The 24,823-nt window shown below is 40.3% G+C and overlaps 1 protein-coding gene and 1 non-coding gene across 3 annotated transcripts in view; one reads left to right on the top strand and one right to left on the bottom strand.

The window, feature by feature from the left end:
* The window catches only part of LOC119742638 (1-phosphatidylinositol 4,5-bisphosphate phosphodiesterase eta-2-like), a 68,194-nt gene that overhangs the window by 35,027 nt on the left and 8,344 nt on the right, over positions 1-24,823 (top strand). For both annotated transcript variants that reach the window (XM_038218771.1, XM_038218772.1), the window contains exons 6-18: positions 5,004-5,271; positions 5,689-5,892; positions 7,454-7,660; positions 13,332-13,414; positions 14,877-14,969; positions 17,823-17,939; positions 19,959-20,054; positions 20,201-20,441; positions 21,097-21,276; positions 21,968-22,075; positions 22,828-22,958; positions 23,793-23,877; positions 24,107-24,253. In XM_038218771.1, coding sequence (XP_038074699.1) covers positions 5,004-5,271; positions 5,689-5,892; positions 7,454-7,660; positions 13,332-13,414; positions 14,877-14,969; positions 17,823-17,939; positions 19,959-20,054; positions 20,201-20,441; positions 21,097-21,276; positions 21,968-22,075; positions 22,828-22,958; positions 23,793-23,877; positions 24,107-24,253 — 1,960 coding nt within the window. The remainder of the gene's footprint in view (positions 1-5,003; positions 5,272-5,688; positions 5,893-7,453; positions 7,661-13,331; positions 13,415-14,876; positions 14,970-17,822; positions 17,940-19,958; positions 20,055-20,200; positions 20,442-21,096; positions 21,277-21,967; positions 22,076-22,827; positions 22,959-23,792; positions 23,878-24,106; positions 24,254-24,823) is intronic.
* Positions 13,577-13,649, bottom strand: Trnat-ggu. Its single transcript has one exon. It is a non-coding gene; the product is annotated as a tRNA-Thr (tRNA).

Genomic DNA, 24,823 nt, shown 5'->3' on the forward strand with positions numbered 1-24,823 from the left:
TTCTGTAAATCAAAAAAAAAAAAACATAATTAAATAAATCTGGAGACTAAGGAGACTTTATAATTTTGACAGTTACATAATTCCCCAGGACAGAGCACAAGTTTTTCTCATATTACTGAATAAGCCATCTCTTGGTGCAATCTCTTGGTGCGATAGTTGTTGGGATAACTTTGCACGGTTGACAGATCGAACATATTTTGACATGGGTTTGGAACTCTTTTATATGCATCAAAGATCCACTGTCATCAGTCGATATCCCATGGCGGGTGATGAAAATTAAAGGCCTCGCTATCTATGGGGGCTTCATTAAGTGAGCAATGCTCAAGCGATTTCACAATTTTCTCGTGGAATTTGCACTGAGGGCTGCTGGTGATGGAGTACTATTTATAGCGGATTGATTTTTGTTTGCGGCTCGGAAGGAATCACTTTGCCGGAAGTGGAGGCATTTCCTTTGGGAATATGTCTTGAAGTTGCGGCCATTTTTGACAACATTCCACAGTGGTCTGTCTGCACACACAATATCTCCTGAAGCAGTGAAGAACTCATCTTTTGATTGTTTGTAAAATGCCGCGGAAAATCTCCCCATGTCTAGTAATTTTGAAAAATAATTGCTGCTATTTATAACTTCAGGAGTCATAACTTTTATGTTAGCTTCAGTGTATGCGGTCCCAAATTTGTCATTGACTGACATGGGCCCAATTTCATAGCGCTGCTTAACAGCCGACTTTGTGCTTACCGAGCCTCCATCTATTTCATAGGGACCGTTAAGCAGTAAGCACAGCAAAAGCACGCTTTAATAACCGCAGAAGAAAACTTTGCTTAAATCAGTGACGTAATAATAGAAATCTCCATGTGCGCAACCGTTAGCATGAATTAGTGCTTAAGCAGCAGCATGATTTTCTGCTATAGTAAGCACAGCTTTTCTGCTTACTGTTAAGCAGCGTTATGAAATTGGGCCCAGATTTTGCCTTCCCCCACATCACACGCTGCCAACCACACATGCGTCTCAAGCACAAGACCGCGGTGATGTCAATTATACAGTTTGCTGATATGATTGGTCAAACATCCCTTGCTACAGAGATGTATGCACTCTCCCCACCTCCCCATTGTCTGAAATGTTGAGCCACCTTTGCAGTGACATAATGAGGATCACAGGGGGTCATGTTTCACCCCCCCCCTCCCCCAGCAGATATTGGTGCCCCCCCCCCCCCATGTGAAATGTCGAATTGAAAAATTAAAACATGCTGTTCTGATGAAGTGATACGTTTCATTTATCTTTAATAGTGTCCCCTTAAAAAAATGATGGCACCCCCCACCTGCGGCGCCCAAAAATTTCACCCTTCTTACTGCACCTCTGCAAGGAATTCCCTCTAAGCACCAGACAAATCCATCAAGAAATTAACAATAGTGCACTCTCTGAACACAGCCCGATTAGTGCCTAAATGTTCTGTTCTATTCCCGTAAGACCTATTTCTATTTCTGTCTGAAGTGTTGAGCCACCTCGGCAGTGGCATAATTATTGGGGTCACATGGGGTCATGTGTCACCCCCCCCCCAGCGGATATCAGTGCCCTCCCCCCCCCCCCCCCCACATTTGAAATGTTGAATTGAAAAAAGTAAAGCATTTCTGTTGAAATGGTACGTTTCATTTGTCTTTATAGTGTCCCCCGTAATAAATTGATGCACCCCCCCCCCCACCTGCCGCACCCAAACATTTCACCCTACTCTTCTGCACCTCTGCAAGGAATTCCCTCTAAGCACCAGACAATCCACCAAGAAATTAACAAGAGTGCACCCTCTGAACACAGCCCGATTAGTGCCTAAATGTTCTGTTCTACTCCCGTTAGACCTATTTCTATTTGATTAATGTGATACTTAAATAGATAGTAAACCTTTAATACCATCTGACTATTGCCAACTTCCCATTCATCAATCATCCGAATTAATGTCCTAGTTTTTCTAGTTATTTAATAGTAAGCTTGCCTGAGCCGTTACCCTAGCAACAGTCTAGTCAGCACTTAAATATTTCAACAGTCGGTACTGTTTATTGTATTTGTCGCTGATGCGCACGTAAGCCGACTGTCACAAATGTACACCGGACAAAACTGATCGTTCGGTCTTATTGTAATATACTGATGATGCAAATGAAAGAACAGATCCGAATATTGATAATTATTATTTATATCAGGCTTCCGGCGGTAAAAATAAATCAGCATATTGTATGCTTTCATAAAAAGTTGACTGCAATAACATTGTTATTGTAGTCAATCCGGGCATTTTCGCAGGTTCCCGCTTGATCAAGGGCATAGAAAGTCACAGTTGTTAACCACTCAACAGAGCGTAGCGCACGCGTACCGTCGAACACGGAACACGCCGCGCACAGAAGGCCAGGTATACGCGCACTGTTGTTAACAATTACAGTGGCAGCTTCAAAACGTTTGATGTAAACAAAAAAGATGTAATGAAGACAGTGTCTTGAATTGTGCTTCTTGCGGATCAAGTCAGCCTGATATAAATAATAATAATAATATTGGACGGCTTGTTTTCGGTGGATACAAGAATATATTGCACTCGCTATGACAATATTGCACTCGCCTTCGACCTGTGCAATATTGTCATAGCTCGTGCAATATATTCTTGTATCCACCTCAAAGCCATCCAATATTATATTATTATTAATTATATCAGGCTTCCAGTGGTAAAAATAAATCAGAGTATCATATGCTTTTGTAAAAAGTACCCGGATGACTGCAAAAATGATGAGAACAATAATTTTTTTGATATTGTCCTCATGCGGGCATCTAAAAACATTTCGCTGGTTGCCGCACAGTCCAGAGTGTAGAAACTCACAGTTGTCAACCAGTCAGCAGAGCGTGGCGCACGGTACTGTCACATGCAACACAGCGCGCAGCAGGGTATACGCTCACTGTTGTCAACAACCACAACAGCAGCTTCGAGCAGCGCGAATTTTGTGTCAAAGTAAAGAAAATTTGACGAACTTTGAGAAATAAAGACAGTGTCTTGAACTTTATTTCTTGCGGATCAAGTTAGCCTGATATAAATAATAATAATATTTGATAGTTTTTTTCAGGGGATACCAGAATATGCACTTGCTATAACAATATTGGACTTGTCTTCAACTTGTGCAGTATTGTTATAGCTTGTGCAATATATTCTTTTATACAACACCTGAATAAATCCCCGTCATCTGATTGGTGGATCGTTGATCACATGTCATTGAATTATTCGTACCAGCGCGCGCATGGCGCGCAGCGCGCAGTGCAATGGAAGTTCTATTGCACTGTGAATAGAACTTCCATTGCACTGTGTCACTGCTGCTGGTGGTGGCGCTGTTTAAATCAAGATAAATTGAATACGATTGTTCTCAACCTGTTGAACAGTTTGCATTAATATAAATATGATGAGCTTGTCAAACTTTTAAAAAGTTTTTAACCTGAATAAATTGGCTATTAAAAGTCAACCAATCAGATGACAAGGATTTATTCAGGTGTTATATAAAACAAATAATGAATGTTTCACGTTCGTGCAATGGAAAGAATAACTTCATTCGGTGACAGATGAAATGTTCCATTCCACTCGGCGTCGCCTCTTGGAATGGAACATTTCATCTGTCACCTCATGAAATTATTCTTACCATTGCACTCACAAACATTCATTATTTGTATAGTACCCCCCCCCCCCCCAGCCATACAATATTTTATCAATATCAGATGGCTATAGGAGTCGCAGTTGTAATTTCAAGCAAAAAAAAATATTCTAAATGGTGATAAAAGGTTTTATCAGCTCAACCTGTAGCGTGGGTATGCGCTCATATCTGAGGACTTCACATGTGTAATGTGTACACGAACTTGGTTTATTGGACAAATCAGTTACAAATGAAAGGATCGTAGCCAGCCTTGGAACGAATTGTCTCCATATCTCAGCCATACCCAGACATGAGGCAAAGATGTTTGTACAAGCCACGGCAGCCAACAATAATGTGTTTTTTTATTGATGGAGTCTAGACATCTGAGGCAAATGTCGTGGAAATGAACATTGATTGTAACTGGTTCTGATGTTGCTCAGTGCATAAATTTAGCAGACACATATATTTTCTGAATCCCAGCTGTAAGTAATGGCCAGTGGGACTGTAACTAGCTCGCGGGGGTGGAGGGAGTGTTAAAGGGTGTCTTTTCCCACCACTTTCAAAAAATTCAAAACTGTTCCACCGCCACTGGAAAACTTTCCATGACATCACAAAACAGAATGTGCATTTAGTGTTATACAGATTTAGAACCGCTACTTCCAGATTTTGTCTTTTTCCTCCAAAAGGAAGCTTAGTTGCCAATTACAAGGCTAAAAGCCACTCGAGGAAAAAGGGTAACAATATAAGGAACATGTGGATGGCTAGGGTGGCACAGTGTGTAAAGCGCTTACCTCTCACTGCTGTGGCCCAGGTTCGATTCCTGGCTCAGGTCATATGTGACTAGATAGTTCACTGATTCTTTCTTGTGCCACGATGGTTTTTCTCCGGGTTCTCCGGTTTTTCTCCGGGTTCTCCGGTTTTCCTCCAGTTTTCCTCCCTGGTAAACATCAACAACGTCGATCTAGCTTTGCACCGTGGTAAGATATGGTTGGTGTGGTGGTTGCCGTAGGTGAATTTACATGTGCATGCCTTCGGCTTGACCACAATGTAGCTACGTCCTGTGCAATTCAGCTTCTGCTGCGAGTAAGGACGATTAGCCTCCCAAATTTATTTCTCTATTTATTCTATGTACCTCAAAAGCACACTCGAGTGGTGTTGAAAGGCATGTGTGGTGTATGAGCTTTTCTGAAACAGCGGCATCCACCTCATTACTTGATGAACCACTTCATCAAATAGCTTCAAACTGACTGTTACAGTCAGCAGCACAGATGTTGTAACAATTATACCTCTACTACCTAAACATAGTTCTTGGATTGTTGTATTTACTAAACCTGTTCTTTCTGTTTGTCATGTAACAGGAGGCAGATAATCAGGATGACAACATCGGCAAGCTGGACTTTGACGAGTTCATCCACTTCTACCGCACCATCAGCACCAGGCAGGAGGTGGACCTCTTGCTGAAGGACTACGGCCACGGCAAGGGCTACATGACCCTGCAGGAGTTTGCCAGGTACCTGAGGGAAGAGCAAGGCATGGGGGACGTGGAGCTGGAGCTGTGCCAGGAGCTGGTGCAGACGTACGAGCCGATACCGGAGAATGCCAAGAACGGCTGGATTGGGATTGACGGTCAGTTTTTGTCGCCTTTTTTTATTTATTGAGAAGACCTCTTGCCAGTTGCAAGTACTTCACAAGTCTAGTCACAAGTAAATCACAAGTCCATTCACAAGTTCATTCAGAAGTAACAGGGGATGAACATTAACACTGAAATGCCTTTGAGAAGCGGGGAGTCGCCTGCGAAGTGTGCGACATGCTCACAAAACTGGCAAAACCTGCAAAGCAGGCGTCATGCCCGCAATGCGGGCAACATGCTCGCGAAGCTAGCAGAAGACTCACCCACAAATTGGGCAACAGGTGGCGGGGGCCGCCTCCCCGAAATAGCAGGTGAGGCAAAGCCTCGATCATATTTGGGAATTATTTTCACCCTGGGTATCTGTGGAGACACCAAATTCATAAGCATTTCAACCCCGTGTACATTCTCCGCAGGCTTCACTCGCTTCCTGCTCAGCCACGAGGGCGACATCTTCAACCCCGCCCATCGAGAGGTCAACCAGGACATGACCCGACCTTTGACCCATTACTACATAGCTTCCTCCCACAACACCTATCTGGTGGGAGATCAGCTGATGTCGCAGTCCAGCGTGGACGTCTATGCTCTGGTCTTGCAGGCCGGATGCCGCTGTGTCGAAAGTGAGTTTCCAATGAGACAAAGACTTATGAGTCAAGTAGAACACTTCGTAACTTTTGATAGAGAGGCATCTTTGTTATTACACTGAGTGCTGATGGGAAACAAGTTATAAACATGGATTGACTCTTCTCCAGTGCAGTATTCTAAGCTGCGTTCGTATGGGTCCTTATACAGTGGAACGCCACTATAACAAACATCGCGGGATCCACAGAAAATTTTCGTAATAGCGATCGTTCGGTATAGCGATTTTAAGCTGCCGGTGCTCCGGTACTCACTTTTCAATAAATGGTACCCTTCAGAACTTCCCCCTGCACGCCCTGGTAGTTACTGAAAGACGACTTCGAACACGTGCCGACTGTAATGAATAATGTAACTACACAGTTTTGAGCTTACTACCTACAGCAATGGGTGGCTTTCCCCTTCTATGCCTTGGGGAAATAATAGCCACTTGTCGCTCTTCTGTTCACGGTTGTCAACAACAATGTTCGGTTGGTTTTGTACGGGAGCCAAGGACGATGTTCGGTATATCCAAATGTTCGGTATAGCAGTGTTCAGTATAGCGACGTTCCACTGAACTATTGAGAGTAAGGAAACGTTCCCTACACATTGCATCCATTTCATATGGCTCAAACGTTTAATGTGTTATAAATCCTGCACAATTATGGCTGCTGCAGTAGCAGAAGGTAATTTTGTGTAAAAGAACAAAGTTTTAAAGTGGAAATAAGTGCATCAGATTTTGATTTCTCTGTGTTTATCATATTAAACAGTAATTTATAAGAAAAGACATTAAACTTTGGAAACATTTGGAAATGGTTACCTAATTCCCCATCTTGCAAGAGTATACTCCCGCACTGATTGAGGGTACACTCTCCTACACCTGTGGCTCGTCTTCTTGCCGTTTCTGCACTCGGGAGTAAACTCACGGTAACACAAGTGCAGCCCTAGAAATTGTGTGTCTGGTGTTTTCTCTTAAACTCAAAGAATAAACACCAGTAACGATTAATAAAATTGTACTAAGTTGCCTTTTTAAGGATCGTTTTCTGCTAAAGCATTTCCCCAAGATTAGACCACAGTTATAGTGGAATGTCGCTATACCGAACACCACTGTACCGAACATTCGGCTAAACCAAACATCGTGCCTGGCTCACGATTTGTGTGTACAAAACGTACCGAACATTTGTTGAAAATTGTAAACAGAACAGCGACAAGTGGCTATTATTTCCCCGAGGAATAGTAGGGGAAAGCCACCCATTGCTGTAGGTAGTAAGCTCAAAATCTGTGTAATTACATAATTCAGTAGTCGGCACTGTTCAAAGTCATCTTTCAGTAACTACCAGGGTGTGCAGGGTGAAGTTATGAAGGGCGCTATTTATTGAAAAGTGAGTACCGGAGCACCAGCAGCTTAAAATCGCTATACCGAACAATCGCTATTACGAAAAATTTCTGTGGATCCCACGATGTTCGTTATATCGGTGTTCCATAGTATTATAATCAGTGTAGTTGGAATCCTTGTAAGTTTTCTGTTGGTCAAACGTTTGTGGCCTTTGTGCGTCATTCCCACAGTGGATTGTTGGGACGGCAAAGACGGTGAGCCCATCATCTACCACGGCTACACCCTGACCTCCAAGATCAAATTCCGTGACGTCATCTCCATCATCAGTAAGTACGCCTTCGTGACCAGCCCCTACCCAGTCATCCTGTCTATCGAGAACCACTGCAGCCTGGAGCAGCAGAAGAAGATGGCCCAGTACCTGGTAGAAATACTGGGAGGTATCCTTTAACTGTAAAATTGTAACAGACTGTGACAGCCCGTGCCAAAATCAGGCACTTCCCTGGGCTACAAAAAAAATTTCACTCTTAAAGTTTTGCAATGAGTTTGATTAAAGGTAATATACAACATTTGCGAACGTCAAAAAACAAAACTACCAAATTATTATGAAATACCTTACTTGATTGTAAGTGAATAACAGTCTCAAGCATACCGTGAAATCATGGCACCTGGTGTGCTGTCATTTTCAAGAACAGTGGCATTTTTGTATCAATTTCCAACGACGGTCGGCCAACCATCATTGGGAAAAAAAATACTGACTTTTTTCAAATACTGCCCCCAATTTACCAAATTTAGTTAGTCCAGATTCTGTTGGCAATCAGTTTGCACATCCTTAAATGGGTGCAAGCCAGCTAGTCTGGTTCCCTGACCTGACAATTGCCCTGAAGTAGTGTCAGGGAACCAGACTACAAGAACAGCAATTTTTTTTTCTTGGTTTTTCCAGCATAGTTTTTCCAACACAAATTTTATACAGGTCAGTGTAACAATAGGCCTATTTGCTATAAGTTTGCATCGGAGGACGTGATAACATGCGCTGGCTGTCGTTGTACACAGGCATGGCTGAAGACAAGTTGAAACGTCAAGACTGCCGTCATGCTAATCCCTCGTGTCTTTTGTACACACGCATTAAGTCCATGAAGTCTGTTGGGGCAGAACGTGTGTTGATCTTGAATTGGCCGTTGTGCACGGCATTGTTGTACAATTTACGCTCCAGTGCACACCCCAGAGTATTGAAACATATGAGGTTTCGGCAAGAAATATCGTACAAATACTGTTGCAAATCGGTATTTTTGGCGTTTGGTTGTATATCAGAAGTTGGCTGGAAGATTTTGCCTTTTGTGAAAATCAAAACTTTCAACAAAAATCATCCCGGTGTGAAGTGGTTAGAAAACCATGGAAAGAAGATTTAAAATAAATCTCTTTCAAATATGGGAGGACACCTATGGAATCAGGTATGGAATATGGCAGATGAATCCCTACGACAGTTTGGGTTGGGATTTGAAACCTGCTCACAGAGGTGGAAGGCGAATTATGCACCTCTGAGCTAAGCTGGCCAGTGCTTTCAGCGAAGTATTCCAGATATTCTGCAAGGAGAACAAAAATCTAGATAACAAATTTTGTGTGAGAGAATGCACCCTTGCCCTCCCCCATTTGGAGTTGGTAAGGGGTGTTCGCCATCCCTTGTAAAGTTCTAGATATAGATTCATTATCAGGGTGGGGGGGGGTGTCTTTGGGAAGATTTAATTGAGCCATGCACTCTACAGACCACATACATTGGAGCTGATTTAATAATCAGACCTGGGCACTCAGATTAATCCAGTTTTACCACACCCAGTAATGAAGCGTTGTAGAGTATAGTACGTGTCCCCAAGGAGATCTTGAAGATTTGTGATACCTCTTGTCTGCATCCTTCACGTGTGGTGAGAAAGTCATTTGTATAAAAAAAATCAGTGCAGTGGTCTACATTTGCCAAGGTTTACTTGATGGAGGTCACTCCAGCGGTCGATGGAGCCGGGGCAATAATTAGGTTTCTTACAGGCCGTAAAGTCATTGGATTCAATTGTCAGGCAATCGGGGCGTCCGTAATTCGATAAGACTCACGGGCGTTAGACCATTTAACCTGGTCGCGTAAAACTTTGCAGGTCTGTTTCAGGAGCACAAGATTCAATGGTGGCACGGCTTCAATATAATCGTGGCCCAATTTCATGACTATGCTTACCGTTAACAAAAAAATCCCCGCTTACTGTAGCAGAAAATTCTGTGCTTCAGGTCATTGGCAGATCCGAGGTGGAGGGGGGGGGGGGGGGGTGCAATGTGGGCCATGGCCCAGCCCCCCCCCCCCCCAAAAAGATATATACCTTTTTTTTCCTGGAAATAAATTAAAACTCCCTCACAAGCCATCAGCTAAACATAGCTTTTAGTACTTGTTACAATGTGGAAATAGCGCAGGATACTATATACTTTAATTCTACTAGCAATATATATCACCACTATATCACCACTATATCATCACCATATCACCACCATATCATCACTATATCATCACTATATCACCACTATATCATCACCATATCACCACTATATCATCACTATATCACCACTATATCATCACTATATCACCACTATATCACCACTATATCACCACTATATCACCACTATATCTACTAGCACCAATCACCATTCACTGCCTTAAAGGCATTCAAGGCAGTGAATGGTGATTGTAAGCGCGGAATTGTGTGGTTAGCGGAGCTATCAAATTGGCCCTATCAGGTCTGGAGAAAACCCCTCCTGCCCCCAAAGTTAAAAAAGGTGTTTTTAATTAATGACATTTTTTTCTGTGTAGCAATTAAGTCATGCGCTCATTTTCTGAAAATTGTCTCTAAAGTCTCAAAGTTTCTACCGAATATCAGTTTGCCCCCTTCCCTAAAAATAGTCTTGTGTTTCGTTGTGAAGCATGATTTTGCAAGTCAATGCTTCATAAGTCTGTGGACTTCTAACATTTTCCTCATAACTTCTTTGCTTTCCATGTATCTTTTTTCTTTACTTTTATGTTTTGTTTATCTACTATTAGGCCAAAAAAAAAAATAAGTCGGTCTCTGGTCAGCGCGCGCGTCGATTTTAATCATGCGCGTCAATCTTTTTTTTCTCCAAAATGTTCCGCGGTAGCTCCAACAGCGCCCTCTATTTCCGCACCTCCTCAATTTTTTTTTACCAAAGAGCACCAAGGAATGGGAAATTGCACCAAGGCAAATGATCGAAAGCACCAAGGCAAATTATGGAGGACACCAATGTACATGAGGACACCAAAAAAGCAAAATAGTACCCACCTTGTCTGTACAATCCAAGCTTGAAGAAAAAAAGAAAGAAAACCCCCCCCCCAAAAAACTTGTGGCCGCGTCAATTCCGGAACTTCGGTTTGACCAGAGACCAATTTTTTTGGGGGGGGGGGCCTTAAGTTACATATTTTATTTGGAAATTTTGAAATAAAACTGAATGAATTGAATTGAATTGAAGAGCAAATGGTGTGCATAAAAAGCCTACCATACAAATCAGTAGACTGACGTGTATGGTACATATCTCACAGGAGCATCATCACTTGCCTCCATCAAAGGGGGAAGTTTGAATCATTTATTCATGTCTCATTAAGCCTTATACTAACACGCAAGATGACCATGTGCAAAGGATTGAACATTCTCATCCAACATTCATGTGAGAAATATGCCTTTTAGATGTCACAAACCATGGTAAATTCTCACAACGTACCGGCACATGTACATGTAGGATGGGTTCTGGACTTCAGTCCCTTTTGGAAAGAGCATTGACTATTTTGTGAAGTGAAAAACATGAGTGAGATAAAAAATTATTATACAATTTTATGAGAGATTTGGAGCAAAAAGTGAAATTTGGAGGTTTTACAAATGTTCATTGTTCACAAAATTTGACAAGCTGTTCACTGGAAAAAAAAGGAAATTAGTTTATTAATGTGATAGTCAATTAAACACAAGAAAGATCCAGATTAGAGTTAAAATACTGGGATGTTCCTTAATTTTGGAGTATGTTATATGTGTAACTCAGGTTTAGAATTGAGAACAGTTTAATTAGAACCAATTATGTGAAATGCCAAACAAATGTGATTTTTTTTTGTGTTGGCTGTAATGTATATTTTAAGTATACAGGGTGGATAAAAAAAAAACGAAACAGAGATATTATTGCTAATTGGAACAGAAGTAGGGCACATGTGAATCAAAGGAAGATATCTTCCGTTAGGGTTGAATCTCGGTTGACTGAGCAGGGATCAACTTTATGAAAGGGTCTATTTAGAGAATTGCGCCACTTTTCAATTGTGCTTTTTGTTGTGTCAATTGTCACAGAGTGAAAGGCTATGGTTGCCAATCAAGGCAGGTGGGGGAAAAAAAGAGATTTCACCATGAAATGTGGCGCAAGTCTCTAAATATACACTTTCATGAAATTGGTCACTGCTCAGTCAACCGTGAATGTAAGGACATGATCAGGGTGTCATTTTAAAGAGGAGATACAACCCTAATGGAGGATATCTCCCTTTGATTCACATGTGCACTACTTCTGTTCCAATTAGCAATAATATCTCGGTTTCGTTTTTTTTATCCACCCTGTATAAAAGAGTAGATATCGTCAATACGATGATTCCATGTCTCATACATACATGTATCTTCTTCTTCACAGTTCTCCCCGGTACTCTGTATACATGGAAGCAATCACCACCCACACATTAAGCCCTTGTGTGCCTTAATATTTGATGCGGGACACCAACACCCCCGTGCTTTCGCACCTTAACTGCTTTATGACATTTTCCCAGAATATATTGCCACACAAGGGGGCATACAAATATGTAGGCGTTCTTTTTTAATGAAAAGTTGAAAATCAGAGATGTTGTGAAATTTAAAGCTACAGTCCATCATTTGCAGCAATCCAAAAAGTAACTGACGTAATTATTGTTGAAACACATACTTGGTTGAAATATAGAAAGGGGACTAAACTCCCTGTCGAATTATTCTTTCTGGCAAGCTGTCATTCTGAATATATCAACGAAAGAAGGTCTAAAGACGCACCGTTGGAAATTTCCATTAGTTTTTTTTTTTTTTATTCAGTGGCGCGGTTGCCTTAATTCGTTGGATCAGTGCGCGACATCGTGTAGCTGCAATCAGCTCAGTGAGAACATGTCTCGAACGCTGAATTCAGGCCCAATTCAAAACACGATTCAGCAACTTTAGATTTGAAATCTAGATCCTTGAATGTTGTTTTTCTCAAAATATACAGCTGAAGCTGAGCTGAAAGTTCATCAGGTTAGTTGTTCAGCACCTTTCTTTAGATTTTGAGCACTTTGGTTGCTTCTAACGAAATGCACAAATTACAAATGATGGACTGTACCTTTAACTGTCATGTCTGAAAGTAGCAGACAATAACAGCATCTGCAGAATCAAGCATGTGGGTATCAAGTTTCTAATTAGCTCAGCGTTATAAATTGACCAGCCTTTTAAAGGGGCGAGAACTTTCAGGGGACTGTATTAATGAGACTTTCTTCACTTTTTTTTAATCTTCCTGGATTTTCTGGATACAGATAGGCCACCGGAAATGTGGGTCATTTTTTTTCAGAACAAATAAAAACATTTCTACAATGATGCATTAATAATTCCCCGACATCTATAAATTGCTCCGTTTCGTCTGAATTAGGGTCAGGGAACCAGACTACAAGAATAGCATTTTTTTTCCCCCATGGTTTTTCCAGCATTTATGAACATAAATTTTTGAACAGGTCAGTGTGAAAATTTTTGCTATGAAATACTTACCCCGAAATCCACTCAGAAACCCTCATTTTGATCTCTGCCCAGTTCTGTTTCATTTTGCTAGAACGCCTCACATATGTGCCCTTCCCATAATTGGACTGTTAAAAATATATGTTTTCTTTAGTTTGATATTGATGATTTTTGAATGTCATAAATGATAATGGCTGTTTATTCAGTTTTCTGTGTAATTGTTAAGAAGGAAGGGGGGCGGTGTGCTTTTGATATTACTGTGCCTTTCTGTTTTTCTTGGTCTGTCTTTGCCATTTTGCCCTTAACCTTTCAACATCAGAAATGCTGCATGTCCCCACAATTGACCCAAGCCGAACAACTTTACCATCCCCAGAGGAATTGAAAGGAAAGATTCTCATCAAGGTACGTAAGGAGGAAAAAAAATCTCCAGTTTCATTTTAAATGCCAAAAAAAAAAAAACCCAACAGATTAGCAAGATCAGCCTGCATTTTTGTTATGTTTTTTAAAGTAAGCTCAGTTTGGCATATTACAATAATCGGCCTGATTTAAGTTGAATAAAGAAATTGACTGGAGCGGGGTTTGAACCTGCGACCTCCAGATTACCGTTCCGGTGCTCTACCAACTGAGCCATCCAGCCCTATGTTGGCTGTTCCCGTCAATGTTTTTGTTCAAGGGGCGCAAGTCTGAAGCCATAAACCCGTATATGCCATGCAGCCAGGGATCACGCCCAAAGTCACGATGCAGACCTGGGAAGTATTATAATGAACGAAATTATAACACTCAAAATAATTTTCTCATGATCATTTAGTTTTTGGAATGGAGACAACTTTGCTTTACATAGTTCACTTTGTCATGAGGCCGAGACATGCAGTGGACCCAAATGACAGTGCATAATGGTAGTTGATGATTCATTGGCAATTCATTTATGGGGAATAGCTACATTGAGTTGGGTTGTCAAGTCATAGTAGATGAGACTGAGCATTATGCATAAGGAAATAAACATGCGCTTGGCCTGTATTAAAGGGAAAATACAACATTTGCAAACATCAAAAAATAAAACTACCAAATCATTTTGAATTACCTTGCTGGACTGTTAGTGGATGACAGTGTAAAGCATCCTGTAAAATCGTGTCACCAGGTAAAATGTCATTTTCAAGAAAAGTGGTATTTTGTATCTGGTTTTATCCTTCAAATACTGGCCCCAATTGACCATCGCACTTGTTTGCAATCGATTACACACCTATGAACGGGTACAAGCCAGCTAGACTGGTTCCCTGACCTTACAATTCCCCAATGTATGTAAACTGATCTGTTTCTTCTTATATGGAGTCAGGGAACCAGACTACAGGAAAATGATTGTTTTTCTTGGTTTTTATAGCATTTTCGAACCCAAAACCTCAAAAAAGTCGGTGTAACTATATTTGCTATATATTTCCAACCCCCCAATTCCATCCATTTCTGAAAATTACAGCAAAAGCAAATGATGTATATTCCCTTTAATACCGGCCAAGCACATGTTTATTCCCGTTTATAAATGCCTTTCGGTCAAAAATTCACAAATTTCCAACGATTCTGTTCAACAATTTCAATAAAAAAAAGTGTGCTCGTGAGGACACTTTTGTAAAACCACGATTGTTTTCCTTTGAATGGTACCCTTTCGGGGGGAGTAATTTCACAGGGTATTTGGTACTATCCCCATCTTCACTTTGAGCGAGGTTTTTCTCGTTAAATCTGTAGGTCCGTTTCAAGGTAATTACCAATTTTTACGTCCCTTTAACCCACAAGTCATAATTTTCTAAATTGCAAAATTTACTTGCTTAGTTGGTAGAAGTCCTATTAGACTCCCCATTTATTTGACCCACAGGCCAAGAAATTACCACAGGATCACAATGAGAACCTGGAGGCGGGAGAAGTGAGTGAGGAGGACAGCGCCGACGAATTAGACGATGAACTCAAGGTGAGATGTAACGAGATGTTTTGCGGTGATGGGGAGAAAAGTGAAAGTTTTTGGGCAGGTTCATAAAAAAAAAAATAGTGATCAGAGGTGTAGCGCTCAGCTAGAAGTATTGTGTGTATGCCAATTCCATAAATGGCAAAGAGTACAAAAGTTTGGAAACACTTCTTCTTGAGAAAAATCAGACCTTTCAAACATTGTACAGGGTTTTTGTGTGTGTAGTGTTTTTTAAGGGGGGGTCTTTGAAGGGGAAAAACCAAGAGGCTAAGTTAATATTTTGTACAGCTTTAATTCAGTCTCTGTTTCCTGTGTTTGTGATGAAATATATTGATCTTTTTAAATTACAGACTGAAAATCATTGGTAATGCATTGGTTTTTACTGTCCTTTATTATTAGCAGTCACACACAGGTATTGTGAAGAAAATGGACCATTGTTTTAAAGAGAATATACAACATTTGCAAACATCGAAAAATAAAACAACCATGTTTTTACGAAATACCTTACTAGGATGTTGGTAAATGACAGTCTAAAGCATCCTGTAAAATTATGGCACCTGGTGTGAAGTCATTTTCAAGAAAATTATATTTTTGTATACATTTCCAACGGTGGTCGGCCGACCACCGTTGGAAAAACCTGACTATTTTTCAACTACTGCTCCAAATTTACCATTTTTGTTCAGTCAAAATTTGTGGTTCCCTTACCTTACAATTTTCCGGCATCTATAAATTGATCCATTTTATATTTAGTGGAGTCAGGGAACCAGACTACTTGAACATTTTTGTTTTTCTTGCCTTTTCCAGCATTTTCGAACACAAAACTTCCAACATGTTAGTGTAACAATATCTGATCTATTATACTAATCCCTCAAATAGTGCATTTCTGAAAATTACAGCAAAAACCAATGATGTACATTCCCTTTAATTGTGCTATTAGGTTTTCTGTAACGTCTTCAAAACTGTGATATATTACATACAAGTTGGGCTATCAATTGCTGAATCCATTTTTTTTTTTGCAGATTGTGATCTCTAATTCAATTAAGGAATGTTTTTGAATTAAACTTAAATAATGCTGGTCAATTATTATTACTTCTTCTCATTCTAACAATTTGCCAAACTCATACACAGCCAACAATGTATGGCAGTCTTGACAGACATTTAAGCAAGGTTTGTCTGGATATGATTTTTTTTTGTATTCGAGTTGGACACCCCGTCAAGATGTTTTGATGTATATTAACAAAAAAACAGTCAGTGGTAAACCCCATTCATACAACCTGCATCAAAAGTTATACTAATCCAAATGTATAGAAAATAATTGGTAAACCGTTGTAAATCTGTAAATTACTGTACTCATTAACACTGTTTTAACATATTACTCTTGTTTGTCTCCCAATCTTTCTCACCTCAAGTCGACTTTCTCTGTCAGTGCCTAGAAAGTTGTTCTTCTGTTTTGTGTGATCTTGTTATCCTTTACGACTGAGGACTTGGGACAATGGGGTGTGTGCGATATTAATAACCCTGAGGACCTGAGCCAAGTCCTCGGGAGGTTTTTGTGTACAAACCTTATGGGAGATCTTGAGAAAAATTACAAACAATAGAAACAAAAGTAAGGGAACTTTCTTATTGAACCTGTTACCCTATACGACTGAGGACTTGAGACAATGGGGGATTTTCGACACCAATTACCCCGATGGCCTGAGCCAAGTCCTCAGGAGGTTTTCGTGTACAAACCTTATGGGAGATGTTGAGAAAAAGTACAAATAATAGGAACAAAAAAGGAAACTGTCTTTAATATTGAACCTGTAATCCTATACGACTGAGGACTTGGGACAATGGGGGATTTTTGACAACAAAAACCCTGAGGACCTGAGCCAAGTCCTCGGGAGGTTTTTTGTGTACAAACCTTATGGGAGATATTGAGAAAAAGTTAAAGCAAGAGTACAAACAATAGGAACAAAAGAGGGAAACAATAGGAGGTCCTCATAACTAAAGGATAACACGAGTGAGTGTTTGTCTTTTTTTTTATATATTTTTAAAATGCTGTAACTGACAAGTTCAGTTGAGGATTTCTATTTTGAAGATACACAACGTCTATAAGTGCATGAGTCCCACGTAAGCCATGAATATTGACTTTTTGTGTGTGCCCATTTTCAGGCCTGTTTTTGTTGTTGTTGTTGTGTTTGTTTTTGTTTTGTTTTTTTGTTGGTTCTCATTTTGTGTTATACAGATTGCAACTTTGAAAGTTACTTACGTTAAGTTATAAATATAATTGTCCCCTCATAATGCTGTTTGTTGTTTTCAGGAGTGTCCTTTTGGTAACAGGGATATTTCTTTTGGACGAAAATCTTCAGTTCATGTGTTTTATGAAAACGTTTATTTATCTTTAACCGCTTTAATTGCTTATTGGTGAATTTTGTTCCATGATTTATAATTTAAAGTAGGCCTATGCTCATAATTTTAAAAGAAAAAACAATCATAGTTCTGGATTTGTTTTTGAGTGACTGGGACCTGAACAACTAAAAAAGTTTTATGATTTTTTATACCAACTTTTAAATTTTATTTCCATTCGAAGTGTGATTATTGAGTTTCTAGTGAGGGATACTTCAGCAGTTGCCCATGAGAATAACAGTAAAACTTGAAAAACCTTTTGATTTTTGATACATTAACAAATTTCCTCCAGTTGGCCATTCCCCATCTCTAATCACATTTGAGGGTTTTGTAGTGTCTTGTCTCGTACTCTAAGGTTGTGTTGTCTTCTGTCTCCTTATTAACATGAAAATGTCACTTTTTGGTACCCCCTTTTTTGGCATATCTGTGTCTCCGCCCCCTCCTACACCTGTTCCTGTTCCCCGCTACCAGCTTGAGCGAAGCAGCATCTCCAAAAAGTTTGAATCGGTCGCTATGGCCCAGCTTATGCTTATGAGGAAGAAACCCATAACGCCAACGCGGTCGGCATGGCAACGCATCGTCTCCAAGGTATTTCCCACAAGCCTATACCTACCAGTCTTTTGATATCTCTCCCAGTAGGCCAGTTCATGCTTCATGCAAATTTATGCAAATGCAACAGTTACAAAAGCATTCACAATGAAATTAAATTCACTCGTTGAAATACATTAAAGGTAGAGTACATCATTTGCAGCTAACCAAAAGGTAACAGACCAAATTATTGTTGAAAAACATACTTGGTTTAAAGGTAGTAATGTCACTAAACTCCCTGTGAAATTCTTCTTTCTGGCATGCTGTTATTTTGAAGAAAACAATAATGCAAAGATGCGTCTAATGATGCATTTTTGGAAATTTTCGTCAGAAGTTCGTTTTTAATTCGGCGAGGCTGTCAGTGAGTGTGTGCAAGCATTGACACGGCGCGGTTGCTATAAGCATAGCTGCAATCAGCTGAATTAAAATGTGTCCCGGACGCTGATTTCGGGTGCAATTCAAAACATGACTCGCCCTTCTTTAGATTTTAAGTACTTTCATTGCTTCAAACGAAAAAAAAATCACAAATTACAAATGATGTACTCTACCCGGTACCTTCAAGCCTTTGATCAATGTACTGTACCACCCCAAACCTCCCTACCTATTTCTCACTGTGCACCCAAAACCGCCCAAGCATTCTGTTGTTTTATATAGATTCTTCAGTGAATAAATACAATGTAATACAATGTGGTACAGGTGCTAATTCGTTAAAATTATACTGTATTGAGAAAACAAATTTGCATCCATTTACCATTAATTTGCATAAAGTATGAAAAGGCCATTACTTTGCATGTTTACATAAATGTATATACTGTGTCTGTGTTAACACATGTATAATTTGTTCACCTTGTGGATTTTCTTACCAAGTGTTTACTCATGTGAAATTTTACCCCTACAATTGTTCTTTAGTGGGAGAAAAATTGGGAAGAAGGCGAACAATTTTCATAGAAATATCTTTTGTTGAGGACTCAGTTTAGGGGAAATTTGCTTCAAATTCAACTTTTTGCTTTAATTCAACATGAATTTTCAAGAACTATCTGTAAATCAAAAAATTATGATGATTGAAGTTTTATATTGGTGGAAACATTCCCGGTACATTGCATGTTGTTTTGGTGTACATGTAGATGATTGTGTGTATAGCTGCTAATGTTTTTCTGTCATTTAGATATTTGCTCTGAAATAGTTGTCCGAGCTCCCTGCATGATGTAGTGTTACAAAAATGTCAGCTGTAAATATTGTAAAAACTGTGGACAAGATTTATAATGCTTTCATCAGGTTAAAATCCTTAGCAATTTATCATCTGGTATCTTTACCATCTGGTATCTTTACCATCTACCGGATGGCATCTTTACTACGTAGTATCTTTACCATCTTGTAATGAACATGAAGTTACACTTTTGGTGACAATGAAAACAATTGCAAATTTCCAATTGTGTTTAGGTCGAAAATTTGAACTAAAGGAATAAATGGTAACACAGATGGTTGAGAACTGAACAAAGTGTTTGGAAAACTGGGGCTTATTATTCAAATTCATTAATTGTCTTAATTAGTATTAAACATAGTATGCCCAAGACGTCAGTGATCAATAGCAATGGTTGCATTGTTAAGTTGTAGAGTGCCCTTGCACAATTTTTGTTTAATTTTCTCGCACTAAGGTCTTGGGAAATTTGCAGCAATGGGGGGTGGCCATTTTATATAACTTAGACCATTGGTGTAAATATAAATACCTTCGAACATAACGGTGGCTGCCCATTTGATACTGGTAGTCGCTCGCATGAGGTTATAACTGCGTTGCATATCTAATTATCAATGCTTGATCACAGCATGTAGCACGTATATGTAGAAGCGCGCCATTTCGCAATTGCTAATTGGTTCCCTGGGAAAGCCTAGGGAGAAAATAAAGAAAAACTTAAACGGCTACTACAGAATTCCCAAGATGTTAGTCTGAGCAGGCGCACTATTTTATTTCTGATGTGAGTAGTCATTCTTTATTATGATTTGTGCGTTGGTGAATTTTAGGTCCGAGAAGATTCAAGGAAGAAGGATTCCAACTCCAAAAACCATGCTCGGTCCAGCTCTTTGACGGGTACCCTTCGACGCCTCAAGCTTTCAAAGGTCAGTTTTTGGTAGTACCTTGTAAAACCTGGAGGTAAGCCTCGAGTTTACTGCCTGTTTAATTTTGCCAAAGCAGATCTGAGGGACAATCAGTGTTTTAAAATTTTCCAAAAGTAACATCCTATTTTCCTCTTTTCATTTGTTAGAAGAAACCGAAGTCCCAGTCATCATCCGAGTCATCCGAGGGGGGCAGTCTGGATCTCTTGGAGAAATCAGCCACAGATGAGGAAACGACCGGGGACCAGTCTAGCACCGTTAACCCCAAGTTGCCAAGTCCACTGCACACTGGCCGGAGCCATAAGGGCAAATCCATGGTGCTGTGCCGGCAGCTGTCCGAGCTGGTGCAGCTCACCCGATCCGTGGGTTTCCGAGGCTTCAAATCAACAAGTAGGTGATCCAAATTTTATTTGTTAAATAAATTTGATAAATACAAAGTTGGACCAAATTGCCAAAAGCTTTGATGGTTTTAACAACCATTCATAAATCCCTTAGACAGTGTATCTACTCCTGTTGGATGTGAGCTTGGAAGTTTTTAAAACAGGTCATGAGATCCATGCTCCGCGCCACATATGCGAAGTACGCACTGCGCTCACCTGCTACATCTGAATGCTTGAGTTGCACTGATATGATCTCCGGATAGAAGTTCAGTGTTGGGTAAACCACTTGCGCTAGGAACCGTGCACCACAACAAAAGTGTTCACAATTCTAATGCCAAGGAGGTTTGTACACAGATTCCTTCAAAGTTATGCAAGCGCATGTGTAAGCTGTTAAATTCACTTGTACCCCATTGTTGTACTTTCAAACGTAGACAGAAATCATCGAGTGGGCTAGACAGTTGTCAAGTTTTTAATAGCACCATTTACGTTTTGTGCATTTTGTTTGTCTCCAGATTTTTGACAATAATTCGGAAGGTTACTTTTGGGATGAATGCAAACAATCATATAATGCCATTAAATCAAACTTTTGTTGTAATCAATAACTTGAAAACCACCTAATTTTACCCTCTTACATAACTTCAATTTCTTTGTGTCGCTTGAAACAGTGGCATCGTGGGAGCTGCCGTCGCTGGGAGAGATGCGAGCCAGTAATTTGGTGGCCACCAAGGCACCGGACTTCGCTCAGTTTACCGCCAGCCACCTGTGCCGCGTCTACCCCTCGGCATATCGGATAGACTCCAGTAACTACAACCCACAGCCCATGTGGAACTGCGGTTGCCAACTGGGTGAGTGCTGGGTGGGCTAGGAGGTCCTGTATCTCAACCTCCTGAGGAAGGACAGAGCACACTGTCCAAAACGTCGAGTTCTACACTCAACCAACCGGGTCTTTTCAGAACCACAACAAGAGATATCTTTACACATGGTGTCACCCGCAAATTTTATAATTTAGGTCCTTAATGGTTATCCTCTAGAATTTCTTTGTGGTGCGATCAAGCTACAAGTCGTTTGTCGATCCTAGTCAAAAAAAAAAATTATTACAGATTTAAAAATAGCACAATCTCAGCATTACTGCTGTGAAAACCGCATGCTGGTACCATCTTTAGTTCAAAAATTATGGAAGTTGGAATACCAGGAGATGTGATGAAGTGGCCCTATTTTGGCCTTATAGTAAATAAAAATTCCCCGACAAACGACTCATTTAGCTTGATCGCATCACATTTGTGAAGCACTGGTCAGAGCAGTAGAACTCTCCTTGTCTTCCAGCTCTATGTCCCAAGTTTGATTGCCGCTCAGGTCCATATATAGATTTGGCTTTCAGTCCCTACCTGATTCCATGGGTTTTCCCCAAAAAGTTTTCCTTTCATGCCGTTCCTAACAAATTATTACTGTTTTTTTAATCAGTATTTACACTATCCTTGAACTCTACTTGTTATGAGCTTTAAAAATGTCTTATTACTTCAAACTTTTTTCCCATAGTTGCGCTGAACTACCAAACGGAGGGACGACCAATGCAACTCAGCAGGGCAAAGTTTAGTCTGAACGGAAATTGTGGATACGCACTGAAACATTCTCTATTATGTGATGGTAAGAAACTTACATTAATTACATTATTTACCAGTTGTGCATCCCCCCCCTCCCTTGGCACACCCTCTGCCCCACCGGTAGTAACCTCTCTGGACCCGCCCTTGCTTACGTGTACATTATATAGCTACTTTCTTCAAGAAACTTATTTTTGTACTGATCAAGTTTTCTTGATTAAGACTTCACTTAGATTTGAAAAATAGTGATCAAGTCGGTCACAAGTCGATCTGGAATCAAATTAGAAGACACGCCACAATAAACAGGAGATGAGGACGCGTTTGTTACACTTAACTAAATTCAGAGCATGCATGTTACTTGATTTGTGACAAGACGCTTGTGATAGACTTGTGATGGAAAATTATTGCATAAGATAGCTTTTAAAATTATTTTCAATTCTCCCTAATGTCACAACTCCTATTTAGATGCAAAGCTTTAGTGTTGCAAATAGGCTAGATCGGTTGCTCGTGGTCTTAAACAAAAATATACCAACATTTGTGGGGGTAGGACAAGACAAAATTGGGGTTCGGGGTCATTAAAGTTGGAAAAATATTGTGCACAACCATATGGGAATGTCTCCTTAATGTACCATTTCCCGTAACAATAACTTTCCTTATATTCATTAACATGTTCAGATTGTTATTTCTGGTACACTGTATATGTTCCAGAAAGGATGCCATCCTTTCTCTCTTTATCAAAGTTGGCCTAGTGCTGTTTTTGCCTAATTTGAGCCAAGATTTCTATGTACTGTTTCTCAGAGCACAAGCCGTTTGACCCCAACAGTGGTGACCCAGTTCCCCATCTTCCAAAGAAACAACTCACTTTGCACATTATCAGTGGGCAGCAACTTCCAAAACCTCCACAGAGCTTGCTCGGAGAAAGAGGAGAAGTATGTTAAGTTAGATTTTTGTTTATATTGTCCACTTTTTGTGTTTCATACCGAAGCCTAGAGACACTAGAAAGGCCACATACAGGCAATAAGAACATTTCCAAATTGGTATCTTGCTGCAGCAAGTTACTATCCTGCCAAGGAAAGTTAGTATCTTGCTGCAGCAGGTTACTATCACGCCAAGGAAAGTTACTATCTTGCCGCAGCAATCTACTGTCTTGCCAAGGAAAGTTAGTGTCTTGCTGCAGCAAGTTATTATCACTCCAAGGAAAGTTACTATCTTGCCGCAGCAAGTTACTATCTCGCCAAGGAAAGTTACCATCTTGCTGCAGCAAGTTACTATCTCGCCAAGGAAAGTTACTATCTTGCTGCAGCAAGTTACTATCTAGCTAAGGAAAGTTACTATCTCACCAAGGGAAGTTACTATCTTGCCGCAGCAAGTTACCATCTCGCTAAGGAAAGTTACTATCTTGCTGCGTCAAGTTAGCGGAGAGTTACAATCTTGTCCTAGCAGTCGCTTTCTCTCAAGATAGTAACTTGCCATGGCGAGACAGTAAGCGGCTGTGGTCGGCTCGGGTAAATATCAGCATCCAGACTCCAACCGGTCTTAAACAGAGTGTTTAAAACTGACCAAGCTTACATTTATTCCCTTATTACAAAGGGCAGTTTATTGGGCGGTACAGGGACTATACTTTAATGGACTAATTGTCACAGCATCATCTGGAAACTGAAAAATTCAAAATTGCAAACAAGCATTCTCTACGGTTGGTTGTCACAATTTGCATAGTGACTATGTTACTTAATCACAATTTTATACTTTTTTTTTTATTTCAGATAATTGATCCATACGTGGAAGCAGAGGTCATTGGCTTGCCAGTGGACTGTGCCAAGTCACAAACCAAAACTATTCAGGATAATGGTAAGGAGTAAAGCAAAATTTATATCTGGCTCTGGTTCGGGTTTATTCCATACTATTATAGAACTTTTATTATAATAATTTTAATTACCATTCTTATGCAAATCGCAACACTTGCGCAAATGTTGCCATTATTGTTTAACTTTAACATTGTCCGCATAATAAGAATGCCGCCAAAGTGTTTGGAAATACAACTGCACCATTTTGTTTCCAAAATGTTCCATTTGCACAGGTTTTAATCCCTTTTGGGACTGCACCATGACGTTCACGATACACCTGCTGGAGACGGCGTTGATCCGATTCGCTGTCTGGGACGAGGATCCCATCGGCAGGGACTTCATTGGTCAGGCAACCTTCCCTGTCGCCAGCCTTATGCCAGGTGGGTCGCAGGGTTCAGCAAAATGCTATCATTGTCAATAATTGGCAAGCAAGAATCAAGGGCGGATCCAGAACACAATTTTTTTTTTTGGGGGGGGGGAGGCCAACAAAATTTGGTCCCCAAAAAGTGTGTCAAAAAAAAAAAAGGCATGGGGTTCGGGCCCCGAAAAATTGTTGGATTCTAGATGCTCTGTGGTGCGATCTGACGCAATTTCTGACCACTTTAACCCATGTTTTTTTAGTAAAAGATGGTGGTTTACTCATTGCCTGCCTTTATTGCGAAGTCACTTAAAAAAGACAAATTGGATTCGTTTGGGGGGGGGGGGGGCCCATGGCCCCCTTTGGTCCCCCTTGATCTGCCCTTGGCAAGAATGTGATGGAATGTCTTTGCCAAACATGCTCCACATTTTGCTAACAGAACATGATTGAAAAGTTCAGCTTTGTGCGATGCATCAACTTAGATTATAGCATGTAACATACTAAGCATATTGTCCAACAGTTGTTTTTCCTTGATAAAGTATTTTAATGGGTTATTCTTACCTATGAAGCTTAACCTGTTCGAAGTTGGAAC

The sequence above is a fragment of the Patiria miniata genome, unplaced genomic scaffold (assembly GCF_015706575.1).
Source record: "Patiria miniata isolate m_02_andy unplaced genomic scaffold, ASM1570657v1 HiC_scaffold_6, whole genome shotgun sequence".
Lineage (NCBI taxonomy): Eukaryota > Metazoa > Echinodermata > Asteroidea > Valvatida > Asterinidae > Patiria > Patiria miniata.